Below are 17,486 nucleotides of genomic sequence, written 5' to 3'. Positions count from 1 at the left end.
CAATGGCACATATTTCAGTGATATCATTATATTTTTGGCACAATATGTTCAAATACAGTTATTATTCAACATGAAACTGCAGTTTAAAAAAGACATTAACTAATACCAAGGTAGATTCTGTGGTCTCCCATACCACCTTTGGTATCTCTAAAACGACTAATCTAACAACATGTTATCTACTTGTATGAATAATTCAAATACGAAACAATAAATAAATGAATAAATAAACTAACAGACAGCTAGATAGATAAATAATTCGAAATTAAATAAATATGTTTTGCCTCATGATTCCTGGCATACTTTTTAAGATATAAAAAAATAATTAACATTCTCACCTCTGAATATGCATATGGTGCTTTACGTAGCTTTACAAAACATAGATGTACATAAATACACTCTCAGATTCACAGAGATTTGTCACTCTCAGGTATATTGTCACTTTGGGGATGTGAGCATAGCAGTTTTTTTATTGTATCATACTTTAACTTTTTTTTTTTTTTACTTGAAAATATTTATTTACTTACTTTTCAATGCAAATGTCTTGTTTTAAATTGTTCTTTCCTTTCAATTTCTGTGAAATCTGATATCTGACCATGTTCTGATTGGAAAAGAGAAAAAATAGTAAAATAAAAAAGGACTATCAATGGTGCTAAGAGCAAAAGCTTGAGCAGATACTGAACAAAATAAGCTCATTTTTGGATCAGAATTATCCTCCCTTTCCATGTTTTGCTGGGCCGAAGTCTGGATTTAGTACTCAAAACAGAGCACTTTAAAACATAGAAATCTCTATTTCAAAACCACCACAAACCCAAAGAGATACAATGGATCATGTTCTGAAGAATTACTTTTAATTGTGTAAACTTTATTTTGCCATAACTTAGTGGGGAATTATGAAATAACTGGAGGCTCAGTTACAATTTGAGACCAATAAGTGCAAACTGAATTGATCAAATCAATTCCTGGGGATAAAAGAATCAAGTGGCATACAAATACTGAATAATTAGCCTCTTCATCCTTGTTGCAGCCTCCACATAGCTACATATGGGAACTGAAACAGACAATGAGAGAGACTGCTGGAGTATCTTTATGATGACGAAGAGCTTGTCTTCAGTTAGTTTCGGAAGAAACTTTTATATATTTTGATATTTTTGATATTATCTTACATGTGGTAATGAAACACTTATGGTGGTTTCAAGTCCGTTCTGCTCAAGTGTCAAAATACTATGCTGCCTTACTGAAAAGGAATAAAAGGAATAGTTCACCTAAAAATCATCTATTCATCTTAATATCACTCAAAATATATATGATATTTTAGTTATCTAGCTAGCAGACCGCTGTCTTTAGTTTTTGGGTGACCTATCCCTTTAAATCAACAAACCATAAATGACAAATATAAAAAACAAACAAACAAAACAAAACTGAAAAAAGGATTAAGACACTGCAGATTGTTTCCTGAATGAAGCATTTTTTCTGAACCCAATTCTTTGGCCCAAAGCCCAGACAGCAACCAAAAACAACGGTGATAAGTAGTCAACTATCATCTCCCAACCTTCCCACGCAAAATGTGAGAAAAAAATTTAATAAAATGTTCAGTGTTCTACTCAATGGAGTTACTATTTCATCAAGCAGCAGTTGGTATGAGTGTAGAAAATGAGAAAATAGAGGCTTCACTATAATGGTGGGAGGAAAATACCACCAAAACTTTCTTTAATGAACATTTTCCCTCATTTGTATTCTTGTCATACCTGTAACTCTCTTTTTCCCTCTCACAGAGGCAAGTCGGTACTGTTGTGGCGTGTCTTCCGTGAGGTGCCGTCATCCCGAGGGATAGCCTTCTGTAGGTTGGACATGGCTGCTGTCTTCTTTAGGTCAATCACGGCGTAGCATTCTCCTCGGCGGGAAGACGGAGCCGCTGCGGCGGCAGCCATGCCACGTTTGAGGGGAGGAGGTCTCTGTGGTACCGGAGCCCCTCCTCCATGTCCCGAGCAACCGGAGGGCTCACCCTCCAGGTCCACCTGGATGTAGTTGAGCTGGCGAGATGGAGGAGGAGGAGGCGGGTGACGGCTGTGCTGCTCGCAGGTGGCACTGCCACGTCCCATTAAATTTAACTTATTCACATAACTTCCCAGGCCTGGAAATCAGTATTTTGCAATTCCCTGATATTACCCTGGAATTAGATTTGGCATATTCTCTACATGTATTTGCTCATGCTCTTGTTGACGCACCTGTTCAGTGTTGACATAGTTCTGCAGGGCATCACGATGAATACCACTGCTGCCACCACTCTCTTGATGGTATCCATTTGGGGTTGTGGGCCCTTCGGAATACTCATACTCATCATATTCTTCTTCCTCTTCCTCCTCATACTCGTCCTCATCCTCGTCTTCATCCTGATCCTCTTCTTCCTCACGCTGAAGCGCACGATATTCCCAAACCGGGGGGAGTGACGGAAGGTTCTCATAGTTGAGCAACGCGGTGCGCCGATGACCACCGACCCCCATTCCCCGGTCACACCCATATCCCTGTGGAGGCAGCGCGGAAGAGTGTGTGTGCGTGAGCGGGAGGGAGTGCGGATGCGTGTGTGTGCGGGAATCACCGGTGGTGCTGCTACTGCTACTGGAGCCCAAAGACTGAGATTGAGACACAGTGCTCGGACTCAGCCTTTGCCTACGTGCCCCACGGAGTCCGTTGATATTCTCATATGTCAGCTGGCTTTCCGGGCAAGGCTCCATGCTAGGGTGTCGGTGGATTAGATGATGACAATGGTGGTAAGAGTGCGTGTTGCACATGTGTACGGACTGAGTCTCCTCTCCTTCTGTTTCGGAGCTGCCGTCTGGTGCTCGAATCGGGTGAGTGATGTGGCGGTCTCTGTCTCTTTCCATTAGGTGGCGCTGTGCTGGGGTCGGACCTAACATGAACTTCACCTCCTGGGCTCCAGGCTGGAGGAAGACCTGAGGGTCTTTGTGAGGGTCGTCCAGGGAGCAACAGTGCATGCTGGGCTGGCCTGGGACTGGGCCCCCACGTATGGTGGTGGTAGTTGAGGTTTCCGGGAAGGTGGTGGGCCGCACTTCGGGCAGGGAGTGGACACAGTGGCGGCTTGAGAGGTCAGTTTCCATGCCCACTGTATTCACATATGTATGGGTCTGGAAACAAACGAGAAAAGGTAGTTAAATTGATGTTTAAATGACTGATGGCACACTATTTACCTGGACTAAATTTTACATTATTACTTCCAATTTTGAAGCAAAGGATCTGAACTGTCCATTGGTAAATAGACTCTTATTACAGACTGTGATGATGTGTTTCCACAGATAATATCGTAAATCTAAAAGAGTTTTTTATGTTTTCATTTAAAAAAATTATGTAGATTTATAACTGTCACGAATCCGGTCTATAAACTTCCATTCTCTCACCACCAGAGGTCACCTGCTCTCCACATGGACTCTCAAACTACAGACTGTTACACATCACCCTGGACTACATTTCCCATGCTCCATTGCACTAATCACAAGCTCACCTGAAACCAATCACACACAGCTGCTACCAATAACACACACTATATAAATCAGTCTCACACCACCATTCAACGCCTGGTATTGTTTAGTGTTTATCACTTTGATAGCTGATATCTACTTTACTGGCCTTATGCTCACGTTTACGGATTACCCCTCTTGTCAAACCCTCTGGATTACGTTGCTGTCGTCTGACTCAAGCCCGTTTAGGATTGCTCTTTTGTCTTGCCTGTACCATACCTGTTTGCTGTTGTTCGACCCTCCCTGTGTTTTTGACTATGTTTATTAATAAAAGCTTGCACATGGATCCGCACGCCTCTCGTCTCGTCAGCTCCGTAACAATAACACTATACTTTGCGTTTTATTACCTTGGCATTAAATGAATGAAAACTGGTTAATTCTGCTGTGTGAGTGTTTCTAATACAGTGGTTAACGAAGTGACAGCAAATTTGACACCTTTTTCTCTTCTAACAAACATAATCGGTCTGCAAATTTTTTTTTTCTTCTTATGGAAAGTCATAGAAACGCTATCATGGATTTTTTTCTTTTGCTATTGGGGCGAATGGAAATACAAAAATTATAGTTGTTTCCGATCACCACTAGAGAAGTTTACCAATCTATAATGACTCCTGCTTCTGAGAACCCCAGAAATGTGAAAAGGGTCCAATTCATCTAATTAATTTCAAGTTAAGTAATATTATTATTCAAATGTACAAAGCCCTCAAAAGTTTTTATTTTTTTAATTTAAGACACACTTACGCATATTAATGTCAACTACATTAGATAACACAACATCAAATCAAGTGTCATTTACTTAATATAAAGTAGCACAACATACTTTTCAAGCAAAAATGAATAAAACAAATTGTTTTGAGAAAAGGTCTAACATTATTTGTTTATTTGTCTAATGCAATGCTGCTTGAGCATCCAGATACTTTTTGAGGCTACTGTATGTGTGCAAAGGCAGGTGTTTGTTCTCACATGGTCATCCAGTCCCATGAGGCTGTGTCTGTGGTCGTTGGTGAGAGAGGGCTGCGATGAGTCTGCACTGATTGGGTATCCTGGGAATCCATTAGGAAAACCCTGCATTGGGAATGCAGGGGCTACACAAAAAGACCAAAGCACAGTACACATAAGCAGGTAACATTTAGGTCTTCCTCCTATAAGCTACTTTCTGTTGATATGTGGGCAAGATATGTCATCAAGAACGTGTGAATGAATCAATATTTTTGGACCATTTTGCCTATGACCTCAATGGCCTGTCTAACAAAAGCCTAATGCTAACAGACTAAAAGCCACAAAACTCCAATTTTGTTTCTTTGGGGTCTTTAAAATAATTATACATACCTACATAGAATAGATATGCTTTCAAAAATTCACTATGACTATTTAAGTGAATTGTAACATTGAAACAAGCATTTTCTGTAAAGCTGCTTTGAAACAGTATGTATTGTGAAAGCGCTATACAAATAAACTTGAATTCCAAAAAGCTAAAATGATGACTAGTTACATATTATGTTATAAAAATCTCATAATGTCAATGTTATGACAGAAATGTCAATGCTTCACAGCACACCTGAAAATAAAAATAATGTTGTGAGAGACATTTAATGAATGGAGTGTGAAAATATGTAAATACAGGTGGCTAGGTGTTTAAATTCTACAGCTAAAAAAAGCAATACCATTGACGTGACATAACAATTAACTTGTCTATCCATATTTCATAACTGATATCTAACATGATCCCACTGTTCAAATATTTTGACCCTATTAAAACAGTAAAGACTGATCAACTGATGACTACAGTTTTGTTTTACACATATATGTATATATGAAACCCTGTGTGGTCAAGTGTGTAGATATTTCAACTCACTATTGGGTGTCTGTGGAGTTCGAGGCATGTCCATCTCTGGTGCATGCCCGGGCCGGGTCATGATCATGGGCTCCTCCACCACATTGATGCTGTTACATTGCATCAACTCCTGCAGCAGGTTGAAAATCTCTTCTGCACGAGAACACTTGAATGCAAAGATCCCTGTCAAACATGCAAGAAAATAGCAAAAAAATTATAATAAATGCATAGGTGGAGTGTTACTTTCATGCATGGGGGAAGGTGCAAAAATATATTGGCACACAAATCCTAAATTAGGATGAGAGCATTAAACTGAACTTAATTTAACTATAACTAATATTACTACAAGACACATTAAAAAGGGTAGTTCACCTAAAAATTTAAATGTACTCACCCTCATGTCGTTCCAAACCCATTGGAAAATTAATATATTTTTAATGAAACCTGAGAGGTTTCTGTCCCTGCATTGAAAGTCCAGGTAACCAAATCGGTCACACTTTAGTTCAGGGATCAATTCTCACTATTAACTACCGTTATTAAGTCTTTTGACTCAATAAACTCTTAATTTGCTGCCTATTAATAGTTATCAAGTTAGTTGTTAATTCTAGGTATGGGGTAAGGTTAAGGGATTTAAAATATGGTCATGCAGAAATAAGTACTAATAAACAGCCAATATGCATGCTAATAAACAACTGGTTAATAGTGAGAATTGGTCCCTAAACTAAAGTATTACCACCAAAAGATCAAAAAAAGTTTATAAAGGTGTTGTGAGACAAATTCATATGAATCAAGGGATTTAATCCAAGTCTTGTGAAGAGATACGATCACTTTATATGATAAACAGATTTAATATAGGCTTTTATGCACAAATAAACACATACATATAGCAAATCACATATGGTAAACACAGAAGCTTGTGTGTGTGTCACTTGTGCGTCATGTGCTAGAACAATCCGTGTCAGCATAAGCTTCCATGTTTGCAATATGTGTGTGTATGTATATATGTATATATGTGATCATTGTTTAGATGTAAATAAAAACCTAAATAAAATAAAATAAATGAACCCGTAACCTTTGGGTTACGAGTCCGACTCTCTAACCATTAGGCCACGACTTCCCATCAAAAGGGTTAATCTTTCGATAAAAGCCTAAATTAAATCATACCATTCAAAGCAATCGTATCTTGTCACAAGGTATGGATTAAACCACTCGATTCATATGGATTTGTTTTATGATGGCCTTTATGACCTTTTTTTTTATCTTTTAAGATTATGTTACTTGGACTTTCAATAGAGGGACAGAAAACTCTCAGGTTTCATTAAAACTATCTTAATTTGTGTTTCAAAGATTAACCAAAGTCTAATGGGTTTGGAACAACATGAGGATGAGTAAATTATAACAGAATCTTTATTTTTGGGTGAACTATCCATTTAAGTAGCCAAATCAACCACCAAATATAAAAGGTTCACAGAAGGTTTTGGTATTTGGTATTTGGTATTTACACACAATTTAGTCTTAAATCTGCACAAAGTAGAAGTAAAAATCATCTCACCTTGTCCTGTCTGACATCGACGGCCACTCTCGAAAGAGAAGAGGTTGGAATCGTAACCGTATCGACGCAGGCAAAGGTATGGCCACCGGATGGCATCACGTTTGCGTGTGTGCAGAATGAGCTCTGTCTGTGTGAGCTCCATGGTTCCTGAGCCCAACTCATTCCCCTCATCGTCCACATTAGTCACCTGCCAGACATAACAGGTTATCATAGCAATACTCTACTAGGCGAACTATTCTCAAATGTTGCACTTAAAATTTATAATTACTGCCACACTGCTTTTTTAAGGTTTGTTTTTATCAGAATGTGTCTTGTGAATTGCACCTTAAATTTGTTGAGATGGTTGTCTTGGATAGCGTCTCTGTATAGACAGCTCCAGCAGCTCCCCATAGCTTCAGCAGGCCAGCTGAAACCTTAAACAGGAACAAACAGATTATATATTGCTGGGACTATATGGAGACAACTGAAAGTTAATAAGCAAACATTGTTTTAAGTAAAATAAATAGGTAATGCATGAAGAGATGACTGAAGACAAAAAGCACGCTTATATGCTCACCTGGTCCAGGCCATCAGTGGGAGTGATGCTTGTGTCAATCCCAGAATCCTCTGCTGGGTGTCATGGTGGAAGTGGGGTGTGCTGGTAAGAGCATCCAGTCCCAGGGCGCAAATGTTTCATTTTTCCTATGAAGCAGAGAAAAAGAAAGGACTTGATGTACAATCCTTTGAGTATACTGTCCTCTTTCTCAAAAAGGCCTGAGCTGTGATTAAGATACAGGGAATGAAGTTGCTCTGTCTCCTCTGACTACCACTGGATAAATAAAATGTAATTACTTTATACTGGGAATGTTATTCTCAAGTGGAATCAGCCTACAACTGGTTTCACCTTCAGCCGATAAGATATGCACAGAAAGCTACTTAGATAAAATAACTGATAAGCACCATTTATATTTCAGGTGGCTTCAGCAAAGAAAAGAAAAAGAAAAAATCAGTTCTGTGCTATTCCAATTTAAAGGGATAGTTCACCCAAAAAAATTAAATTCTGTCATCATTTACTCATCCTCAAGATATTTTGAAGAATGTTGGTAATCAAACAGTTGCTGGTAGCCATTGAGTTCCACAGTATGTAAAAAAAAATATAATGGAAGTAAATGGCTACCAGCAGCTGTATGGTTCCCAACATTCTTCAAAATATCTTCTTTTGTGTTCAATAGAAGAAAGAAATTCATACAGGTTTGGAACAACATGAGGGTGAGTAAATAATGACATAATTTTAGTTTTTGAATTAAGTATCCCTTTAATGTAAAAATGATGCTGACATGTAGAAACACATGGAAAATGCAGTAAAAATGCAACTTTTAAGTGCATGATCTCACCACACAAAAGTTAGATTTTTGTATTTGCTTTATTAATATATGAGGTTTTGCGTTGATGTTATGAATCCATCCAAACACAAAGTACACAAATACCTCTATGAGTACAGAGTACCATATTCATGCATTGCTGTATTACTGTGTCTGTAGTAAATCTTTGCTTAGTTAAGGTACTGTAAGGATGCATTATTATATTAAAACCCACAGACAAAATTCCATCAGGTGTCGTTACTTAGTGTGTAATAACCACTAAATCCTATCTAATAGAATCTCTGTTCCAATAAACATGATTTTAAAGCCTTTCATTAACTGAATCTTAATTTTATTTCTAAGCAGGTCAAAATGAATGACATTAAACAGAGTGAGAGAGAGAGAGAAATTCTAAGTTTATGAATGCCAACGTTACATTAAAGGAAATTTCTCAACTATTAACTACTATAGTATATACATGATATAATGATAATATAAAATACATTATATAATTATATTTGTTGTCTGTTTTATGTCTATTATTATTTTCAAATTTAACCAGACTCAAAATTACTATTTCAGTGCTCACACTGGTCAATATAGTATCATGAGCATCTCAAAACAGCAGCATAACATTGTTCAGCAAAATGAAGCATGCATGATTAAATGTAAAAGGTTTAATGATGGAAGATGGCAGCATTTTAAAAGTGTGCCAGACTCTTCAGTATCATTCATGTGCAATTCATTCATAAAGTTTGTCATCACATGAAGGCCCAGTCATAAAGTTGCTTTTCACATACACCCAAACTAACATACACAGTATATCTGCGTAATGTAGACAGAACAAGGAAATAATAGCTTGATAATGCATTGAATATTTGAACTCTTATGAGCATGTCAGTTCATAACATCAGGCCACACAACCTTTCGTGCCTCACACAGCAGTTCGCATAGTCGAACCTGAAATCCACATTTGATTCTCTGAAGTCTGTCATGCGGGACAAGACGCGTTTGGCACCTGGAAAATTGTGTTTTTGTCTGCAGTTCATGCAATAACCCAGAAGCTTACATCCGAATCTCGTGCAGCAGGTCTCTTGAATAGACACTGAGTGACAAACAGATGCAACTTGAACGTCTTGTAGCACATCACCGCCAAGAATCAGTCGAAAAACCGGATAAATGCAGCACAAATCTGCGGGACTAGCTTTTCTAATGCTCAGACAGAAAAGCAAAGTACAAGTCGAACCAGTAAAAGCAACTCTTGCGGCGTTCTAGGAGATGGCTCGCTATGTTCCAGCCTTTGTATCAACGTTAGTGTTATACTACCACTAACCGTTTGCAGCTGGATGCTAGTAACTATTGTGTATCAAACACAGCACATTCACGCAAACTAATGAGATGAATGAGAGCAGGATGCGATCGAGCTCGCGCTGTACCAGCAGCATGAAAACATGTTTAGGCTACTGCAGAACAATTCAGCTGCGGTTGCTACTCACATGTTTGGCAATGATTGCAATACGAGACGAGACAGATGAAGGATGCGAACAGCGGTCTACGCTGGATGCTACACCATCGGACTTGGCGGTCGGCGTGGTGGTCGTTTTTGATGCTTATTCTAGTGGTAAGACTAAGAAAACGCGAAATGCGTGAAAATACAACAATAAAGGCAATTGTTTTTCCCCCGTAACGCCCCCTTGCTGCGGCACGGGCCTCTCTGTGACATTTCCCGACCACCAGGGTGAGAGTTCAGGCAGACAACGAGGGCTGCTGGAGCGACAAGAAGGTAGAATATGCTGGAGGACCAGAAGATGAGGTGTGAATGTGTTTGAGCATCACACGATGACGTGTTGGCAGCAGCTCTGTTTAAATCCACCTTGCAGTCATTTAAGACAGACGAGTCAAATTCCTATTAGATTTATGCGTTCAGCATTCTCTCAAACAGGTGTTTTACGATTAGACAAATGGCTAAAACTTTACTTCTGAATCTCTTGTAACTGTGCCATGTTCATTCCTTTGGTTAACATCAACTGTCAAAGAGCTTATAGAAGAAGAATAGAAATTTAGCTAGTGTGGAAAACGTTTAGGCTAATCTCAGAGCCATTTGTATGAGTTTATGTAAAAATAAGCATGCCCTACGTCTTATAAAAAGATAATTCCTTTTAACATTTAGATTAAAACACATGTCCGTTTTTAGAAACTACATTTTTAAATTAATTTTAGTTTTATACGTTTTTGAAAAACAGGGATACCTTTTTCTAAAAAAAAAAAAAAAAAAGTTTTTACCATTAAGTAAGAAGTGCTATATACTTTCCTTGCACCATGGATACACATTAACTTCATCGTTATCTTCCAAATGTTTTCTAATATATATATATATATATATATATATATATATATATATTCTTTTGGCCGAGATACAACGATTTGAAAATCTGGAATCTGAGGGTGCAAAATAAATCAAAATATTGAGAAAATTGTCTTTAAAGTTGTCCAAATGAAGTTCAATGCATATTACTAATCAAAAATTAAGTTTTGATATATTTATGGTAGGAAATTTACAAAATATCTTCATGGTCTTTACTTAATATTCTAATGATTTTTGGCATAAAAGAAAAATCGATAATTTTGACCCATACAATGTATTTTTGGCTATTGCTACAAATATACCCCAGCGACTTAAGACTGGTTTTGTGGTCCAGGGTCACAAATATTAAGGATTTTGAGGGGGTTTCTATGTTTGACGTTCCGAAAGATGCTTTTCTTAAAAAGGTCAAATATCTGATATGTTAAATTCTGAAAAATATCAGGTAACTTAATCATTATTTTCAAAAATGTTTTCTAAAAAAGAAATATATAAATATAAAATAAAATATATAAATAAAATGTTTCTCTGTTTGACAAAAGAAGTCTTTTCATAAAAAGGTCAAATATCTAATATTTAAAAAAATATATTTTATGACCGCTTAAATGTTTTCTTATTTATAATACAGTAAGCTAGGAATGTCCGTCAATCTTATGGCATATGCTTTTTAACCTCAGGTCGTTTTTTACTGAGGCTGATAATATATAATTAGGAAATGAATCCTGACTGTAAATCTTAGTCTTTTTCAGACACGGCATACAACTAGAGAAAATGGATACATCAGCATCAGGTATCAATTACATGTCTGTCAGCCTGTAAAAGGCAACAACAACTTTGCTGCAAGTTTGATTAAATTGAAGAAGTTAGAGGCATATCAGTGGGATAGAATAAGCTGTTTGTTTTACATGGAGCGCATTCCATCATTGTGGTGACCATGTTAGGATCACATGATTTCACAATCCAATCCTTTCCTGATATATAAAATGATATATCATATGATGACACATGATATATAAAATCTAACATTATGTAAGTAAAATGGCAATTCACATTTACTTTCTTGTTCAACATTAATGTTCATTTATGGATCACTCTTTTCAGGGATTTAACCTGCAGCCTCTAAGTACCAAGCTCAGATAGTTAACCACTACATTTTTTCCACCCAGAAAGTGTGATTTCCAGCACTTTGAATTCAGCTAGCTCAAGGCATATATGACATTTTTGAGTGTCAAAATGCCCAGATGACACACAAAAAGGAAACTTTGCAGACTTTTAATTCATAAACAGCTGTTACGGAACTGCTCTGAGACTAAGTGAGGATCCAAATGCAGTGTTTATTTGGAAAGTCCAAAATCGAAATCAGACAGCAGGCAAGGGTCACACAGGCAATCAGTCCGACTAAACAACAAGGCAGAGAACACAGGCAAAAGGGTAATCCAGAACACAGGCTAAGAGTCCAAAAACCAAGATACATATAAACAGGAGAAACGCTCAGAGATGCACTTACAAGACTTCGCCAAGAATGACAAACTAAACCAGACTATATAGGGTGAGCAGACAGGGTAAATGAGACACAGGTGCAAACAGTGAGTGCTGATGAGTCCGGGCAAAGGATTATGGGAAATGAAGTCTTTGATGGAGTGGTAGAAGTCTGGGATGGAGTGCCCTCTAGCGAAGCTCACGGGCACTCCAGCTAGAGATCGTGACAACAGCATTGCTTTAATCGTAAGAAGTATTTTTTTCGTCAGAGAAGATAGCAGTACAAAGAGTAGTGAGAATGTCTTCATCATACTCACTAGAGTCCAGTTGAGGCTTAGCATGTGGAGGCTCAAAATCATCAACCATGGCAGAACTTTCAGCAGCAGCAGAAGAGGAGTTGTCAGAGAAAATAGTCCTCTTTCTCTTTCTTGAGCCTGTGACATAAGACAGAAGTTCCTCACAATCAAAGGCTGCAGCTTCCATGTTGTGGTAAGTGATGACATAAGGACTGAGCGGGAACTTGTGCTTGTCCTCTTCCTGCTCTATGACAGCATCAGTCTCAGTCTGTTCATTGTATGCATCAACAGAGAGGCCTAGTATTTCAAAGATGTCCTCATTTGCATGAGGAGAAGGTGCTGAGAAATCCAAATTCTCAAGAAGCTCCTCAAGCATATTATGAGGCACAGAGGAAGATGGATTCTTCATGTTGCTGCTGCCATCAGCTCTGTTTGTCTCATCCACATTAATGCCAAGATTCTTCACCTTATCCTTTAAGCTGGCAGGCCAAAAGACTGGTGGAAGGTTGTAAACACCTAATAATTTCAGTGGACTAAGCTCCTGTAGATTTGGAGGATCCCAGATCAAATCTAAGTATAAAAAACATAATAAGCATCCCAATATCTTTTCACCTGCTGATAAACTACATTGGTGTGATATTCATGTTGAGAAATTACTTTCAGGTGTGATAACACCAAATGGGGTCTCAATCGCATCAGATCTTGGAAGGGACAAATTGTGGCTGGTAGATGGCCCCTTTACTCTGTAATCCTGTGAGGGTGGAGGTGGAGGTGGCATGAAGTAATTTTCTGTCATGGTGGGTCCTTTAAAATGATACAATGCCATTTAATTTAAACTTGCAAAAAAATCTTTAAATCTGATTTAAATTATTAATGTAAATACATGTAACACAGCATTTTGGAAGAATGATTGAAAAATAAGTGATAATTACTAAATTATTTATTGTTTATTTAATAACTTACTAATACAGACAGTTAGGTAACTAAGTTATGAACTAAGGTTCACTTACTGATGGTTAATTTGGTTTAAATCAGTCAGTTCAAGCAGGAAATCATGCTCTCTTACCATTATTCTGGCATATTTGAGGTGCTGGAGAGCAAGAAGGCTGCTCGTGCCCTGGCTTGGGCTGGGACCAGTCTCGGGAATTCATTGAAAAGTATATGTTTGTGGAAAAAATTTGCTCTCTCAAATCAGAAAAGACACACATGCTCAATTGAGATAGTTACCAGCCCAATTAGCCCTCAGTATTCTCATCTGCTATGTTAAAACATTCCTTTTATGATATCATAGTTGCAAGTTTAACGGCTGCATAAGTTCAAATACAAACAAAAATACAGAAAAATACAAAAGTATTAAATGCAGATATATAGACAATATACAGAATACATTTTTACTACCATTGCTAAAAGCTTTTTAATTACAGCATGTTCAGCATTTATTTTAACATTCTTAAATATTTTTATTTTTAATGTTTTGCATAAACCATTTTGAGGAGGTAGAATAATAAATAATAATTGTGCTAAAAACATCTTTATGTCAGTAGTAGGATAATGCATGCACATAACATACACAGTTTCATTTCATTTTTAAAAATGAAATATAAAATTTCATCATCAATCATGAGGTTAAACCAAGGCACAATCTTGTGTTTTCTGAGATTGGTTGATTGCAAACATTAATCTAATTGAATTTTAATTAACTGAAATTGAAATTGCTTTCACAAAATAATCATTAATCAAACATAATCAATCATAACATGAATTATAAAGCCATTTGTTTTTTATTTATTTAGCTTTTCTTTCTTTTATTTATTTTTTATATTTGACCACATCCAAAATTCATAATAAATTAATTCACAATAAAAATTCAGTTGAAAAAATTTACATTTAATTTATTTCTTACTTTTATATAACACTGTACTGCAATTCCATTTTAAGAGTAAAAATTAGATTAATAAACCAGTTTCTCCGACAGAGGAGTTCACATAACCACACTTAAATAATGAACTAAGGAAATGTCAATTTTGATTTACCACAGAATTATGAGACACAGTAGCTTATTGTGCATATCTTCGTAAAATAGTGTTTTGAATTAATTACAATAAGGCACTGCACATTTCTAATAGCTAGTGTGCACATGTACATCACATGTCTACAAGTAAAAAAAATGGCTATGGAAGATTTTAAAAATATACTGCATCTCTCATAGAAACAGTCTATCAAACACATGAAAATAGCCTACAGAGGGAGTCATGTTCATGGTCTGTAGGCTACATTCTGCATGTTTGCACGTTTCCTTGGTGCTCTTACCCAGCCAGAACAAGGGAATACAATTTCCATGAGATCTTTGTGTTCATTTGCATATAATATTCAAGCCCGCACATTATTTATTAAATCTATACATATACACGCACACATTACAACATATATTTATATATTTATTGTCAGTGACGGGGTTTTGTTGTCGTTTTTGAGGCAGTAAACGGTTCGATTATACCAGCACTTTTTGCCCTATTGATATTTGACACATTTGTCACAGCTAATTTTCAAAACTGGCATCTGTTCCAGCCCAGCGCAGCGCCGCGCTGATCTGCTTGAACGGACCATTCAAGCGCATTACTATGCTAAGTGATCGTTTCACAACACGAGGAAGCGGCAGATGTTTACATGCCTCTCTCTAGTGGCCAGCGTTTCAGTAGTATTGTACGCGAGAGCAGCCTATCCTTCTTGCACGCCCACTGTCTGTTACACAAACTTGTATCATGATTTCAAGATCACTCCGGTCATAGAAGGCCATCGAGACGTCTCTCTTCTTCAAATAGCATCGAACAGCGCTTCGACCTGTCAATTCAGGTAAAGTCAGCAGCGTTGTTATTTAGTAGCCTACAACAGGCAATTTGCTTGGCTATGTCTCTTATTAGTCCGTCGTATGAATTTGTGAACTAAGTTCCACAATAAGTAGCGCGCGTTAAATAATGTTCTGCTGATCGCGTGAATAAGATTATGCAAACCCGTCATGCTGTTTAACATTCTTTGCACGAAAAAAAGTCTATATAGGTTCTATAAGACGTTCTTCACATCGTCATCTTCGTCTTTAAAAACAATTTTACGAGTCGTACAGTACGTGCGTGAAGAAGATCCCAGATAGAGTAGGAAAACTGAACTGGCAATGAACCAAAACTATTTAGAAAACAGTTTATTTTTTAGTATGTTAGTTTTGTTCTGTTCAGTAGTTTACCCAACAGCTATAGCATAATATTGTCATATTTGCATGTTTTACTTATTTACTTGTTTTTGTGCTGATATTTTTATATTCATATGTGAGCTTTTTGTACAAATGCATTAATTGCGAGAGAAGGCCTAATTATGTTGTCCTAATTATTTTACTGCAATTGAGCCCTAAAGGTCTCACATTCTGTGGAGATAAACTTTCAGACTTGGAATAAGTTATACAGACAAGGAGGGTGCAGAGCAATTACACAAAAACAAATGTGTTACATAATGTACACAGTCAAATGCTAAGAAACCTTATTTTGCCAGTTTGCATTGAAAGGATGTGGATTCCTATGCTGAGTTTGACTGCTCTGCCACACGTTGGTGGAATATTTGGAGGTTTAATTACACGGAAGGAGGTGAAGACCTGGTACACCACGCTCAATAAACCCTCATGGAGGCCACCTAATGCTGCCTTTCCAGTGGCGTGGACCACTCTCTACACTGGCATGGGGTTTGTTCAAACATTGGCCACTTATTATATCTGGCAGTTATGCATTTAGTAACTTTGAAGGAAGTTGTAGTTAAAAGTTAATGAGTAACTAAAGGTAATTCCGGATGGTGTAAATGATTTTCTCTTTTTTTTAAAGCTACGGTTCATACCTTGTGTGGAAAGAGCTTGGAGGCTTCACCCAGGATGCATTGGTACCACTGGGGCTCTATGGGATGCAGTTAGCGCTTAATTGGGCCTGGACCCCCATCTTCTTTGGCACTCACAACATTAAACTGGTTAGATATTATTCTGAGTTTCAAAAATCCTACTGTTATTTCAGTTAAAATACAGAGAAACTGCTTAAAAGGTAAACCAGGAACCAGTTTTTCTGCACATAGTCGTTGTGAGATAGTATCAGAGATTTTTGTGAAGACTTAAAAACTCATTTATTCACTCTAATGTCATTCCAAGCCTATATGCATTTCTTTCTTCTGCTGAACACAAAAGAAGGTATTTTGAAAAATGTTAGTAAACAAATGGTTCCCATTGACTTCTATTGTATTTTTTTGTCAATACAACGGAAGTCAGTGTTTATATAATGTCTTGTATGATTAACTATAGTGATGTTCTGTTCTTCTTTCATATCTAGGCAATGATAGAGATAGTGATGCTGACTGGCACAGTAGCAGCCACAATGGTGTCTTGGTATCCCATCAGCCGCACTGCAACACTTCTCATGGTACCATACTTGGCCTGGCTCTGCCTCGCTACCAGCCTCAACTACTGCATTTGGAGGGACAATCCAGACCCCAAAAAAGATGACTAAAGAGGCCAATAAAAATTAACACTATTCTAACTAACACTGACTAGAACAAAAATGCAATCATGCTTTTTTATTTTACTTGTTGGCCATTTTGAAGTTACCTTTTAATAATGAAGAATTTAGTTTATTTTTTATCTTCACTTAAAATTTAGTAATATCAGAAAATTCACAATGTATCTTAATTATAAGAGAAGGAAAGGCAATAAAATGAGAATGTTCTATTGCGTCCATGAATTATATAAACTCATTCCATCAATTCACTTGAGTTCAGCATTTTACACAGATCACTTTATAGGCTCTTCAAACTCAAAATATTTCTGATTGATAACAGAAAAATGTTTTGCTTGGTTCTTGCCAATTTTTTATGAATAAAAATGTTTTCATGACTCTTGGTTTCTTGGAAGGAAATTTAGTTAAAACATGACACCATGACACGTCATAAACCTTTGTGGTTGTACAAGGGTGGTGGTTTGGCAAAGTTTTTATCATCTAGCTATCTTCTGTGAACATATGTTGTCATGGCACAGACCATATTATCAATATCTGCCAGAAAATTCCCCAGTG

At 37.2% G+C, this 17,486-nt stretch overlaps 2 protein-coding genes across 3 annotated transcripts; one reads left to right on the top strand and one right to left on the bottom strand.

Moving 5' to 3' along the window:
• Positions 1-1,584: 1,584 nt before the first annotated feature.
• Positions 1,585-10,074, bottom strand: LOC107721202 (fibroblast growth factor receptor substrate 2-like). The gene is made up of 8 exons (XM_016529098.1): positions 9,753-10,074; positions 7,473-7,597; positions 7,241-7,329; positions 6,917-7,103; positions 5,386-5,547; positions 4,494-4,615; positions 2,167-3,143; positions 1,585-2,121 (listed from the first exon to the last, which is right to left on the bottom strand). The coding sequence occupies exons 3-8, from the start codon at positions 7,304-7,306 to the stop codon at positions 1,767-1,769; spliced, it is 1,869 nt and encodes a 622-aa protein (XP_016384584.1). The 5' UTR covers positions 7,307-7,329; positions 7,473-7,597; positions 9,753-10,074; the 3' UTR covers positions 1,585-1,766.
• Positions 10,075-14,951: 4,877 nt separating this feature from the next.
• On the top strand, positions 14,952-17,329 carry LOC107721166 (translocator protein-like). 2 transcript variants are annotated; one of them, XM_016529036.1, is made up of 4 exons: positions 14,952-15,246; positions 15,947-16,120; positions 16,257-16,395; positions 16,749-17,329. In XM_016529036.1, exons 1-4 carry the CDS (start codon positions 15,053-15,055, stop codon positions 16,923-16,925), a joined length of 684 nt encoding a protein of 227 aa, XP_016384522.1. In that variant the 5' UTR covers positions 14,952-15,052; the 3' UTR covers positions 16,926-17,329. The 2 variants fall into 2 exon arrangements, with proteins under 2 accessions (XP_016384522.1, XP_016384523.1); XM_016529037.1 differs by having other exon boundaries at positions 14,954-15,246; positions 15,934-16,120; positions 16,749-17,328.
• The last annotated feature ends 157 nt before the right edge of the window (positions 17,330-17,486 follow it).

The sequence above is a fragment of the Sinocyclocheilus rhinocerous genome, unplaced genomic scaffold (genome assembly GCF_001515625.1).
Source record: "Sinocyclocheilus rhinocerous isolate Xijiao unplaced genomic scaffold, SAMN03320098_v1.1 scaffold2106, whole genome shotgun sequence".
Taxonomy (NCBI): Eukaryota; Metazoa; Chordata; class Actinopteri; order Cypriniformes; family Cyprinidae; genus Sinocyclocheilus; species Sinocyclocheilus rhinocerous.
This window is presented reverse-complemented; position numbering and strand designations above follow the sequence as displayed.